General features: G+C 40.4%; 1 protein-coding gene across 2 annotated transcripts in view; it reads right to left on the bottom strand.

The window, feature by feature from the left end:
- DNAJC2 (DnaJ heat shock protein family (Hsp40) member C2) overlaps positions 1–14,307 on the bottom strand; it is a 33,540-nt gene that overhangs the window by 3,351 nt on the left and 15,882 nt on the right. For both annotated transcript variants that reach the window (XM_041774261.1, XM_041774262.1), the window contains exons 4-13: positions 11,850–11,948; positions 10,420–10,561; positions 8,491–8,571; positions 7,520–7,585; positions 7,146–7,237; positions 6,945–7,066; positions 6,088–6,237; positions 2,525–2,613; positions 2,386–2,455; positions 546–730 (exon numbers count right to left, since the gene is read on the bottom strand). In XM_041774261.1, the coding sequence (XP_041630195.1) occupies positions 546–730; positions 2,386–2,455; positions 2,525–2,613; positions 6,088–6,237; positions 6,945–7,066; positions 7,146–7,237; positions 7,520–7,585; positions 8,491–8,571; positions 10,420–10,561; positions 11,850–11,948 (1,096 nt within the window). The remainder of the gene's footprint in view (positions 1–545; positions 731–2,385; positions 2,456–2,524; positions 2,614–6,087; positions 6,238–6,944; positions 7,067–7,145; positions 7,238–7,519; positions 7,586–8,490; positions 8,572–10,419; positions 10,562–11,849; positions 11,949–14,307) is intronic.

Here is a 14,307-nt window from a genome sequence, read left to right as displayed (position 1 = left end):
TTCCAGTTTGAGGGGGGAAGCAAGAAAGAAGGATTAAGACTAACTTTGGAACACAACCTAGTCCCCAGTATTAGCCATGGTGGAGTAAGCCAATGTGAGAGTCAAGGTTTATGTCTCATAATCTTTAACTTCCTGAGAAATTGGTGATGTAAACTGCAAAAACTTGCAGGTTCAAAATGTACTCTGCTTTTCACACTTTTTACTGTGGCACTGAATTCAGTGGACCATGGTCTGTCTAGACTCAACCATAGCCCTGGAAGTTTCTGCTGTAACCAATGTTATTTGGGTGTTGTCTGCATTTCCCCCAGGCTCCAGTTTGTGCTCAGGAGAAGTGTCAACAGGGGCACCTGGGTGGCTCAGCCGGTTAAACATCTGCTTTCAGCTCAGGTCATGTTCCCAGGGTTCCAGGATTGAGCCCTGTGTGGGCTCCCTGCTGAGGGAGGCCGGTGGGAGTCTGCTTCTCCCTCTGCCCCTCCTGCTTGTGCGCTCTCTCTCATGAATAAATAAAATCACTTAAGAAAAAGAAGTTTCATTAAGACCAGTACCTTGAATTTGTTCCAGCAGGGAAGAGGTTCACAGCTTTAATTAGTAATTGCAAATCATCTTCTGACCAGTTTTTACTGCCATTTCCACTTCCACCAGTTGATTTCTCTGCATTCTTGGATGCTTGTCGCATTCGAGCCTCAGCTTCCTCTTTCTCTTTTCTAATCTGCTCATTTATTTCTTCTATCTACACAAATACCACAGGTAAGTCAGGGACTTAAAACATCTTGCTAGGCTCTGGTTCTCACTTCTCAGTACCCTCCTAACAACGTCCTACATGCCTCCCAAGCCAACCCCGGGACGGGCCATCAGCTTCTCACTCGAGCTTTGCCTCACTCGGGCTTCCAGGCTGCATAGCTCTGCTTGAGGAACCAAGGACCAACCTCAACTTGACCTGTCTTGTGTTCGTGTTGTGTGACTTCTACTTGCGTTGGACACTACTTGTCAAGTATACAGTCACTGGGTTATTCACTCATAAGGGTCATTTCAAAGCTCTCTTTAAGCTCATATCCATTGTTTGAGAAGATGACCTCATTTATTCTCTATGAAAAGGTAATGACATAGAAAGTGGCCTGTTTTCTCTTGACGTTTCACCCGTTACACTGTTACGTCCAGGCAACCTTTAAACATGTGCACAAGTAATAAAACCTTTAATGGGCCTTGTTGCCTCTGTCCACAGCTCTCTTGGGGTCATCTGGGACTCATTTCCCCCGTCCATTCCTCAGAACCAGTCACCCAGTGCCAGTGGCTCCAGACTCTCCTCACCTCTCACAGCCCAAGTCCTAGTGAGAGTCTTTTAACTAGTCACACTTGTCTGGCACATCTTGCCAGCAAATACCAGATTTATAGCACATTAACCCTTTGCTACTCAAATATCTCCAGTAATGGAAAACAGTTATCATGGTATTAAAAACCTTAACTGGGCTCTACTTTTCCTCACCATCTTTATCTCTCACTTCTCCTTCCTGCTCCGCCCTATATGGTACGGTTCATGCTTCCCTCTGACCTTCGTCTTAGCACTGTCTATCCTTCAAGACGGGATCAATGGGACTCCTGGGTAGCTCAGAGGTTGAGTGTCTGCCTTCAGCTCACGGTGTGGTCCCAAGGTCCGGGGATCGAGTCTCACATCGGGCTCCATGTGGGGAGCCTGCTTCTCCCTCTGCCTGTGTCTCTACCTCTCTGTGTCTCTCTCATGAATGAATAAATAAAATCTTAAAAAAAAAAAAAAAAAAGGCCAGGCTCCAGCCCTTCACCGAGCCTTGCCTGACCACTGTGCCCTGCACTGGGCACTTCCTGTTTAGCCTACAGCATTTACTGCAGACCCTCCATCTTCTGGTCCTCAGGCCTTTTCTCTTCAGTGTAACTTCCTAAACTCCTCTGGAACAGCAACAGCACTAGGCTTTCCTCCAAACAACCTACACATAGTGCTGTATATTGTAGGTACTAATACTTGTTACACTGAACTGAATGTCTGAGCCTGTTTCCTCATCTGTAAAATAAAAGGTGAACACGAGACAGAACAAAGATTTCTTTTGGTCCTAAATGTTACTGTCCTACAAAGATGTTCAAGGAGAAATCAAAACATTATTTTTTCTAACAATGACTGAAAAAACTATAATGTGCTAGATACCACAAATCCAACACCATCCATGGTAACAACTCCTAGCTAAATCCAGTTAAAGTAACAAGAGCACTTACTGGAAGCAAAACATACTGGGGGACACAAAAGATTCTTTGCTGTTACTCGTAATTTATATGTTAGGTGGGGAAATACTAAGGCGAAAGCAACACTATGAACAGAATTAAATGCTAAATAAAGGTAGAAGTGATGTGTTCTATTACCTGTTTTTCCAGAGCAGCCTTTCCTACTTCCTTTGTAGATGATGTGAGTGTTTCATTCAAGCACTGTAAGCTAAAGGAAAAAAGGGGATGAAACTGTGTCCTAAGCCCACGGCAAGACTTCAGCAGCACTTAGTTATACCTTGCTAGTTCAAGCCGATCACAAAGTTTTTCCACTTCTTCCATCATTTTAACCCGCTCTGCCTCATTGTCAGAGAAGTGATTCCAGGCCTAGAGGCACAAACACAAACATTTTCATCTTTTATCTACTGGCACTGAAGCACATATCCATAAACACAAATGCAGAGCATGACGTTCTCAAGAGATTCCTAGGTGGATGGAATGCGTGGCCTTCTGACCATTACCAACCACACTCCCGGCGCTCTCCCGGTCTGCCCGTAACACAGAGCTGTTACCAAGACGGGGGAGGGCAAAACAAAAAAGGTGACGGCATGGAAGATCTCTGGATGGTATAAGTCAGGATGATTCCTCAGAGAACCACTTAAGAAATTTTGTATGACGACTCAAAATTCTGTTAGGCTGCCTCCTCTTCTTCTTCTTCTTTTTTTTTTTTTAATTTATGATAGGCACACAGTGAGAGAGAGAGAGAGAGGCAGAGACATAGGCAGAGGGAGAAGCAGGCTCCACGCACAGGGAGCCCGAAGTGGGATTTGATCCCAGGTCTCCAGGATCGCGCCCTGGGCCAAAGGCAGGCGCTAAACCGCTGTGCCACCCAGGGATCCCTAGGATGCCTCTTCTATATTTGTGCTGAACTGTAAAATTTTAAATGTGAAATTGAAAAAAAATTCTAATCCCTCCTATTCCTTAACACATTACATTATCTTTTTATCTATTTATTTTTATTTATTCATGAGAGACAGAGAGAGAGAGAGAGGCAGAGGGAGAAGCAGGCTCCACGCAGGGAGCCCGACGGGGGACTCGATCCTAGATCTCCAGGATCACGCCCTGGGCCAAAGGCGGCGCTAAACCACTGAGTCACCCAGGGATCCCATATTAGAAAAATTTTAAGATTGTGCTCAATGTCTCCCATTCCTCACTTTTCCATGTTTCCTTAATCCACACAGTCTGGCTCTCATGAAGGTCCCAATGCTGCTTTTACTGCTGACCCGCCTCTAGTGTCCAGAAGCACTACTGATTTTCTTCCTACCTGCCTGGTCACTGCTTCCCTGGCTCCTCTTCCTTTATCAGTATTTTATTTTATTATTTTTTAAATATTTTATTTATTTATTCATGAGAGACAGAGAAAAAGAGAGAGAGAAAGAGAGAGGCAGAGACGCTGGCAGAGGGAGAAGGAGGCTCCCTGCAGGGAGCCTGATATGGGACTCGATCCTGGGACCCCGGAATCACACCCCCGGCCAAAGGCAGTGCTAAACCACTGGGCCACCAGGGCTGCCTGTTTATCAGTATTTTAAGTTGGGTGTTTGCATCCTCCATCCTCCTCCCTCTTAATCCTTTTTCTCGGTGATCTCACATGGTTCCTAGTGGCATTGAGATAAAGACTGTCCGAGATCCCACTCAAACTCCAGGCTTGTATGCCCAACCACCTACTCATAATTACTACCCGAGCATCTCAATGCGCTCAACATGTTCTAAACTAAAGTCAACTGCTACAGGTGGAAATGGCAGGAGACTGAACTCATTTCCTTTCAGCTTTTTCCTTTGTTTCCTATTTCATTCAATTACACCATCATCCACCTAGTGCTCCACGCAGGAAACCAGGACTATGTAAATCCTCCTTTACTAACCACCTCCAAAATATGATCAATGGCACACAGGCAGCAGCCATGTCTATCTCCTAAATACTCATTCATTTCCTCCTTTTCTATTCCGACCCTCTCAGCTGAAGGCACCATACTCGGGATACCTGGGTTACCTGTTAAATCCTTCAAGACCCGGCTCCTTACCTCTTCAGCTGCCTCTTGTCTGGGTGCTTCCTAAATCTCTGCCTTCTTTCTGTGTTCCCTGACATCTCTTATCTCTGATCTCATACATATACTGCTTCAATTGGTTAAATCCTACCAGATCCAAAAGCCTGCCTTGACTACCATTCTTGTGGTACTTTCTCATCCTAGTGCTCATCATAATGTGTTTGGTTTTAATTCTCCATCATTAACCAGGTTTCTAGAAGGCAAAGACCATATCATCATTATATGTACATCAATTTTAAGTGCTTGGCACATAATAAGTGCTCACCAGCTATCTGATGAATCCATGAACTCCTGCTAGAAAGGAGCAATAAAAGAGTTGCCTAATGCCAGAACACTTACCTTCATTTATGCATCATCTCTAGGTACTATTCACACTTTCTATTTTCTAATTAGCCTTTTTAAGTTTTTACAGATTTCTCATATGCCAAATGTGCTAAATACTGCATGTGAATAATCTCATCTAAACTTCACAACTCTACTACTAGGTACTGTTTCAGCTACTGTATAGATGAGGAAATTGAGGCACAAAGGCTGAAGTAACCTCAGGAGGGCCCACAGACAGTAAGTGTCTGGTGGAGAATGACTTCAAACCCAGGTAGTTTGCTCTCACACATACTCTATCACTATGATCCAATGCATCCTCCTCAAAACAATTTCCTGGGTGAAATCCAAGGAAAATACTTCTTTTTTTTTTTTTTTTCTATTTTATTTCCTCTTGCTGACCAAAAGCCTGAAGAGGCCACTTGTGCTTTTATTTTGACTAAACCGTTTTCAAAGCTTACTGATGGGGCAGGTTAATTTCAATTACATTATTAAGTGAAGATTCAGGATGGTATAAATTAAAATATATATCCAATATCTAGGGCCTCTGGACGGTGACATGGAAGAGAATGTTTCCACTCACAGTAAGCACTTACACACTTGCTGAAGTTAACTCCGTGGAATAGTACACAATACTGTATGGCAATCTCTCCCTATAGCTTGGCAGTTCATTAATTTATTCATTCAGTGCTATTTGATAAAAAACAATACCAGTCTCTAACTTTACCAGTTTAAAATGTAAGAACAGCTCTTGGGCAAAACTACATTTGAAAACTTCTGGGATTTTTTGGTCAGTATTTTTTAGTGAAAACTATCTGAATGCAAAATACTAGTATTCTCCCAAACAATATCTATTTTGATAAAAATGAAATCTTTCAGCTCCTTAAAAAGAACCCAAGATTAACTTCTAAAAGAACTTTTTCTAAGATAAAAATAGACTTAACTCCAATAAGGAAGCAACCAGCCAAAACCAAAGTCCGGGACATTAGCAGAACAAATGATCTGGTTTTTTGACAAATGAACGGCAATGAGAAACAGGAAGAGAGGTGGTGATGGTGGGGGGACCTGTCACAGACACAACTGAAGCCTCTGTAATGATCCTCTTTAGATCCTAATTTGAATAAATCAACCACACAAAGACATTACTGGAATAATCAAAGACATAAATACAGACTATTAGAATAATCAAACAAGATTATTTTTAGGTTTGAAAATAAACACGATGTTTATGTAAAAAAAACCCAATTACCACAGCTGCCTACTGAAATATGCACATGTGAAGTTTTTAAAAAGTGAATTTAAAATTATTTAAGAAGTTTAAATAAGATAAAATGTGTCAGTTTATGTTTGCACAGTGGAAGAAAAGAAAAATTCTTAAGTCTACTCAGCAATTGGATTTGTTACCTAGTGTTGGTTCAGTCACAATCTGACGTACCTTGCAGGAGTTTCGAAGTTTTTGCCTTTCCTTCTTAATGGCTTTTTTCTGGATATCTTTTTCCTTCTTCGCCAATAATGCCTGTTGTCTAACTTCCTCCTCTTCTTTCTCTTTAGCTAACCGAGCCGCTTCTAACTCAGCTTGTCTTTGCTTTAATAATGGAAAATAAAATCATTTTAATAAGAAACTTAGAATTTCTAAATATCTATAATCGTATTAAAAAAAAATCAACCTTAAAATAAGTTAGGAAAAAAGGTGACATGTCAACTTATGGAAGACTGAAGGTTGAACTGAGAAAAGTAGCTGGTACAGTTCTACATTTATTAGAAATGTAAAATAGGCCCATTAGAAATAAGCATAATATTTTTAAAAAAAATTTATTTATTTATTCATGAGAGATCCATATAGGAGCCTGATGCGGGACTCGATCCCGGAACTCCAGGATCATGTCCTGAGCCAAAGGCAGACGCCCAACCGCTGAGCCACCCAGGTGTCCCTAGAAATAAGCATAGTATCAAAGGATATATACGACATGCTTCTGCTTAGTAAGAATTTGCTGGTAAGGAATATCCCTGTCATTATCAATGGTAACAACTTATTAAGATTTATTCACACAACACCTAATTCTCTACTTCAAGATTATAGTTGTCGTTTTTAAAGTAGGCTCCACACCCAGCATGGAGCCCAACACAGGGCTTAACTCATGACCCTGAGATCAAGAGTTGGGACACTTAACCGATGGAGCGACCCGGGCACCCCTCAAAATTATAGCTTTTTACATAGATCTGAAGATTGAAGATTTTATGAATGCTTAAAGCCCAACTTCATCATCTTAGTTTCATAAGATGTCCTCTTACTTTTTCTTTAGCTTCTTGCTCCTTCCGTTTTGCTTCTGCTTTTGCTTTCTTTTCTGCTTCTTTCTTGGCTTTTTCTTCTTCCTTAAATTTTTTAATTCTTGGATCACAGCTATATGCATTGTCTACCAGAGAAAAAGGTTAACTTTTTCAATTTCTAGTATCTGATTAAAGAACCTTTTAAAAAACATCAATTATACTTACCAACTAATGTTCTTATTCTGTTCATCTCTTCTTTTTTTCTTTGTGCCCTTGTTGCTCTGTTCTGCTTTTCAATCCATCTCCTCTCATCACGACTAAAAAACAAAATATTGCAAACAAATTACTGAGGTTAAAATGCCATATCACTATTAACATTAGTTAAAGGGTGTTCTACTTAATGTTAATTTTGGTTGATTTTTGGGGGAATATTCATGTCAAAAGTATTTAACTTGTGAGATGGGGGTCTCAAAATACTACTAAAAAACTCAAAAACGGATACACAGAGAAAATTATTTAAGAAAATATATGTAGTATATTTATTCATCATCACAACAAAGAACCAAATATCTTCCTTTATTAGTACCTTACATACATACCATTCTGCTTTTTCTTTTTCTTCTTCATCTAAATAAGAAAATTCTCTCCAGGAATCAAAATTATACCTAATATAAAAACAAAATAAAATTAAGCCAAAACAAACGAAAAAATTTTTCCTTTTAAAATTAAATTAGATGCATGTAATTCTAAGAAACTTTAATAGCGAATGGATGAGTTTGTCTTAGTAGATCCCACCCATCCTTGGCAGAACTAACATTATGCTCAAGTCATCTTCTGTTTCATCTTTCTGAAATGACTCTGTTATTTGGTATCAAAATCTAAAAGTACACTCATCACCCATAAATTAAAATCACAACTCCCTGCCATCTCCATTAGCTTTCTCTCTTGCCTGGGACTTGTTACAGTTCTCCATATCTCACCTGTCCTCCTAATCTGTCAAGTCTTAGGGTAACCCTCAAAGTGGTTACTGTATCTCTGATTTGTAATCCTCTGAAGGGAAAAGAGACTATAACTGTTAGAGCTAAATTTGGTCACTTTTGTTTCACAATAATTTTGTTTTCATTTTCTGTATGCTTAATGAGAAAATATAGCACATGTATTCTAAATTGGCCATGAATACTGTTTATTAAACATTAGTGAATCAGTTACAAAGAAGCACTGCCTTCCACATGTATTCAAATATTTTTTAAAATAAGACAAATGAAAATGTATTTATTTTTATTGAAATCCAGTGGCTCCTTATTTTTCATTTTTTACCACTATAGTATGCTTGATATTTAGGGATCTGATTATTAGAAAACAGATTAAAAAATCATAAAAGCTTAAATGTCACATATGAGATAATATAGCATTTTGTGAAAACCTTTTATGATTATTTCTGCATAAAGTGCTTTTGTTCAGGAAAGGTTCTGTGATCCTCTTATCCTTCAATTAGTTTATGAACCAAGTATTTACTGAATTCTTAGCCTTTTAAATATGACAGCATCATAGAAATAGTGTATTCATTTACCAGAAAGAATAAAACGCATCCACATCTTCAAATGATGAATTCATATCACCAAGTTTAGGGACATTTTTTTTATTTGACCACCTGAAACATTAAAAGAGAAAAATTCAGTTTAAAATTTTGTACAAAGGTCAAGAAACTAATTTATTAAAAACGCACTTTTGGGACGCCTAGGTGGTTCAGTGGTTGGGCATGTGCCTTCAGCCCAGGGTGTGATCCTGGCGTTCCAGGCTCGAGTCCCACATCGGGCTCCTTGCATGGAGCCTGCTTCTCCTGTCTCTGCCTCTCATCAATAAGTAAATATAAATATTAAAAAATAAAAGTTTTTTTTACTAATCCCCTATAATCTCCCTTCCCTGTGACTAAGAGATGGAGCTGGAAGATGAGCAGTGGGGTGTTGAACAATGCAGGTGTAATGAGAGAGGACAAGGGTACACAGGGTTGGAGAGGAAACAATGAAACCATGTTCTCATCATCAAGTTGTCTTCAGCTCTACAAATTAGCAGCTGTCACACTGCCTATGTAAAACAGGTTTGGAAAAACCCCTTTCCCAAGCATACTTACTCCTGCCTCTAAACAGGCAGTACAAAAGCAAGGTGAAGGCCCAAATTAAAAAAATAATGTTAATAGGGGCAGCGGTTTGGCACCTGCCTTTGGCCCAGGGCGCGATCCTGGAGACCCGGGATCGAGTCCCACATCGGGCTCCCGGTACATGGAGCCTGCTTCTCCCTCTGCCTGTGTCTCTGCCTCTCTCTCTCTCTCTCTGTGTGTGTGTGACTATCATAAATAAATAAAAATTAAAAAAAAATGTTAATAGAGAGATGATTCCCACCTCATCATCACCATGACCATTTCCCTAAGAGTCAGACTTCTCAGTTCAGCACCTAACTCATCATCTCTGAAAGGATCCCGAAGCTGTCACTGACCTATATTTTCTACTCTATGAAACCATTCCACAACAAAATATATTACACTATTTTGTTTTTACCACCTTCAATGCGATTACAAAACAAAAATGAGGAGAGTGGAGAAAATATTAAGCTGCATTAAACCAATAAGGTGGGTCTCAAACCTGACTGCACATTAGAATCACCTGGGAGTATTCAGCTACCCAACAGGCATCCCAAACTCATTAAGTCGAAATCATAATTAAATCACAAGCTCTCCAGGCGGAACACAGCCATCAGGAGTTTTTCAAGCTCTTCAGGTGATTCTAATGTGGAGCCAAGCTGTGATCTAAGGAAATCTTCCAGCGCAGATGGAATAATAAAAAAAAAAGTAGAATAGTGATATACATCACTTAAAAACTGACTTTAGGGGCACCTGGGTGAATCAGTCGGTCAAGCGTCTGCCTTCAGCTCAGGTCATGATCCCAGGGTCCTGGAATCGAGTCCTGCATCAGCAGGGAACCTGCTCCTCCCACCCCTGCTTATGTGCACTCTCTCTAATAAGTAAATAAAGTCTTAAACAAACAAACCTGACTGACTTTAATGAAATAAATTATATATACACTAACATTAAAGATCTATCATCCTTTGTTAGAGACCCTTATGATAATGAAATGCTCCAAGAAATAGCTCAGAAAGAACAAAAACTTTATCAAATGATAAGGGGCTAAACCGAGTACATGCACATCAGTAAAGGGCGAGCAAAAGAATGCGAAGTTACTGTCACCTAAGTAATAATATTGCATTACATAAAGTCAGCTATTGCTCTTTCCCACAAAGGAAATCAAAAAGAAAAACATCCACTGAGGTGTAAAGGAATTTCGCCATGGAGACACAGAACTTCTGTTCGGAGAGCAAAATAAGAGCAGTATGTTCACCAGTGGGGCTCAATTCTGTAAGAGGAGGAGGAGGAAGAGAGCAAAACTCTTACCAGAGGAAACAAGCCAATGCAGCATTATGGTCACAAGGAGATCCCTTAACTCACCTAGAATTCCTTTCAAACACTGGGGAGAACACTTCGAAGAAATTGTCCTTGGCTTCACTTTTAGAAGGAACTGAGTTATCAAAAGTAGGATCTACACTGTTGAATGCCCGTCTTTTCACTGGATCAGATAACATTTCATAAGCTGAGGAGAAAATGGTAAGGTCACATCACCATGAATGACCTTCCTATGAAACCACTCATAGGTGAGAAAAAAAATGCCCTTCCTTAAAAAAAAAGTTATTTTTCATATTTAAAAATTTTGTGTGCTTGTGGGAAGGAAAAGATGGACTCTAACTACTGACACCTCCAGCACTTATGGGATCTAATCTCACTTCACAACTTCTTTCAGTACCTCTTCTGGAAGGCACGTAACCAAAACAATGGTTAAATACTCATCCCTGGGGATCCCTGGGTGGCGCAGCGGTTTGGCGCCTGCCTTTGGCCCAGGGCGCGATCCTGGAGACCCGGGATCGAATCCCACGTCAGGCTCCCGGTGCATGGAGCCTGCTTCTCCCTCTGCCTGTGTCTCTGCCTCTCTCTCTCTCTCTCTCTCTCTCTCTCTCTGTGTGTGTGTGACTATCATAAATAAATAAAAATTTAAATACTCATCCCTTAAGAATGCATGACTCCGAGGAAAAACAAATAGAAAATTAGCTGCTAGATTCCAAGGATGTAAAAAAATCAAAGAATCTTTAGCATCTTGAGCACTGTGTAAAAATGGGCCAAAAAGTTAAGTTTGAAACATGTGTACACAATTTAAAAAATTTAGTATCTAAATGTAAAATCAGGGGCTCCTGGGTGGCTCAGTCAGTTAAGCATCCAATTCTTGATCTCAGCTCAGATCCTGACCTCGGGGTCGTGCGTTCAAGCCCCATACTGGGAGTAAAATCACATTTAAGGACACATTTAGAAATGGCAGCAACCTATATTAATTTGCTGAATGAAGATATGGTTACATAAACAGCAATAAACAGTCGTAGGGTCCAAAGGAGGATATAATCGATTTTTGGATTTAAATTAGCAAAACATCCGAGGAATAATTTAGTCCTACTAAGTAGCTGAAATGGAGAAACTAGTATTCTTGTTAGACCTAACACTTAGGATGAATTAACTCTAAGATGAGCTTCTTTAAGAATCACCTGATGATCTTGTTAAAATGCAGTTAGTGTCAGTAGATCTGGGGTGGGGCCCAAACTTCTGCATTCCTGATAAGCTGTCAGGTACTGCTGATGCTGCTGGTTGGGAGAACCTCCCTTTGTTGTAGTGAGGCTCTGGGGCAGATTATCAGAAACAACCAGATATAACTGAAAATGTTTTGAAATGTCATGGTGTAGTTAAATTAACTACAGAATATATACTAGGAATCCAATCCCAGCACTTAATAAACATCACTACTATTAGAAATTCCGGACTCTAAAGTATTTTCTTACCTTTAGTTATGCAAGTAAAGTAGTCATTATCTCCTTCTTTTATTGGTTCACCAGCTGCTTTCCGTTTGTCTGGGTGATGTTTTAAAACCATTGCTTTATCTGCAAAACAAGCCAGATTTAGACAATTTGTCACTTCATGCATCAAAACTAAAAATAAAGATGAAGAGCTTGGGAAGATGGCGGCGTAGGAGGATCCTGAGCTCATCTCCTCCCACGAACCCATCAAGACTGCAACTCACTCTGAAAAGGACCTGAAGAACCAACAGAACAGCTTTTTCATAGCTAAAGATGTAAAGAAAAAGCCACATTGACAGGGGAAGAGGGGAAGAGATGCTATCCAGAACCAAATCCCCAGTGTGGCAGGAAGGATATTTCAGGTACAGAGGTCCTCCCTGAGGAATGAGGGGATCAAGTGCCCACTGGGCTCCCTTGCCCTGGAGTTTCATACAGAGAAGAGGAGGCCCCATAACATCTAGCTTTAAAAGCAGTGGGGCTTAATTCCAGGAGCTAGAAGTCTATACTAAGACTCTGCTTTTACAGGGCCAGTGCACTACATCACTCACCCTGAAACCCAGCACAGAGGCAGCAATCTTTTTTTTTTTTTTTTAACAGAGGCAGCAATCTTAATAGTACATGGGTTGTATGTGACAGAGGTTTACTAACTACAGGGCAAATGCCGGACAGACAGGGACCTGGAGGCACTTTCTGCAGAAGGAAAAGTGCTAGCAGTTGCCATTTTCCTTGCCCTTCTCCAGCCTTGCTGTTCTGATGTTGGTGGGAGCTGGTTGTGACATTCTCCATTTACCTTGCTAACACTAGTTGCCCCACTCCATGTTCCCCTCAGAACCACTCCTCCCAAAGGCACTCATCCTAAATGACTCCTGACCCACCACACCTGGTAGGTAAGTAAGTAGCCTGGGTCAGCCCCATCCACCTTAAACAATTGTAATCTGACCTCCAAACCAGCTGTGCTAGGAGCAAGCCTGGCCTCCACTGCATCCACAGCAGTCTTGGACCAGTCACAGGAGGGGGCATGCAGTCCCCACACTAAACATTTCTGGAGGGCCTAGTTCTGGTGACGAGGGTGGGGAATGCACTACTGGGCACCACAGGACACTTCTAACATAAGGCCACTACTTTCAAGAACAAGAGAGGGAGAGGACTGACCTAACACACAGACACACAGACACACAGAGTAACAAACCAAGGAGATAGGAATATGATCCAAATGGAAGAGCAAAACAAGAGCCAAGAAAAAAGAGCTACTAAGCAAAATGGAAATAAGCAATCAACCTGATTAAAGGCTCAAAGTAATGGTCATAAAGATATTCATTGGGTTGAAGAGTGGATGATTCAGTGAGTACTTTAACAAATACGAAAAACAAACTAGAGAGAATCAATGCCAGATTAGAGAATGCAGAAGAATGATCAGCGATTAGGAGGACAGGGTAATGGAAAACAATGAACAGCAAAAAGAAAAAAAGAATTTAAAAAATGAGGTTATGTTTAAGGGACCTCTGCAACAACATCAAGTATGATAACATGTGGATAAAGAGGTAACAGAAGGACAGAGATAGGGACAGAAGATTTATTTGAAGAAATAATGGTTGAAAATTTCCCTAACCTGTAAAAGGAAACAGATATCCAGTTTCAGAACACAAAGGAAGCCCATAAAGGACATGGAAACCCAGAAGGTCTACTCCAACACATAATAATTAATTGGCAAAAATTAAAGATAAACACGGAATCTTAAAAGCAGTAAGAGAAAAGGAAACAGGAACCCGATAAGGTTGATTTTTCAGCAGAAACTTTGTGGGCCAGAAGAGAGTGGCATGATATATTCAAAGTGCTGGGGGAAAAGAAATCTAAAACCAAGAACATTATACCCAGCAAAGTTACCATTCAGAATGAAAGGAGAAAGAGTTTGCAAGATAAAAGTTGAAGGAGTCCATTACTCTAAACCAACCTTACAAGAAATGTTAAAGGGAATTCTTTAAGTGAAAAGAATAGGCCATCAACAGAAGAAAATAGTGAAAGGAAAACTTCATTGGTAAAAGCAAACATACAGTGAAGATAGATCACCTATAAAGCTAGGATGAAGGTAAAAAGACAAAAGTCATAAAATCAATTGTATCAACAAAAATCAGTCAAAAAATACACAAAATAAAAAGATGTAAAATATGACAACAGATACATAAAGCATGTGGGGGAGTAAAAAAGTAGTGTTTTTATTTTTAAAATTTATTTATTCATGAGAGACACAGAGAGAGAGAGAGAGAAGCAGGGACACAGGCAGAGGGAAAAGCAGGCTCCATGCAGGGAGCCTGACATGGGACTTGATCCCGGGTCCCCAGGATCAGGCCCTGGGCTGAAGGTGGCGCTAAACCGCTGCGCCACCGGGGCTGCCCCAAATAAGAATTTTAGTACAAATGGAACACACTGTCCAGTGTCCTAGAAC

Source organism: Vulpes lagopus, chromosome 11 (assembly GCF_018345385.1).
Source record: "Vulpes lagopus strain Blue_001 chromosome 11, ASM1834538v1, whole genome shotgun sequence".
NCBI lineage: Eukaryota > Metazoa > Chordata > Mammalia > Carnivora > Canidae > Vulpes > Vulpes lagopus.
The sequence above is the reverse complement of the archived record's forward strand: the minus strand, read 5'-3'. Positions and strand labels throughout refer to the sequence as shown.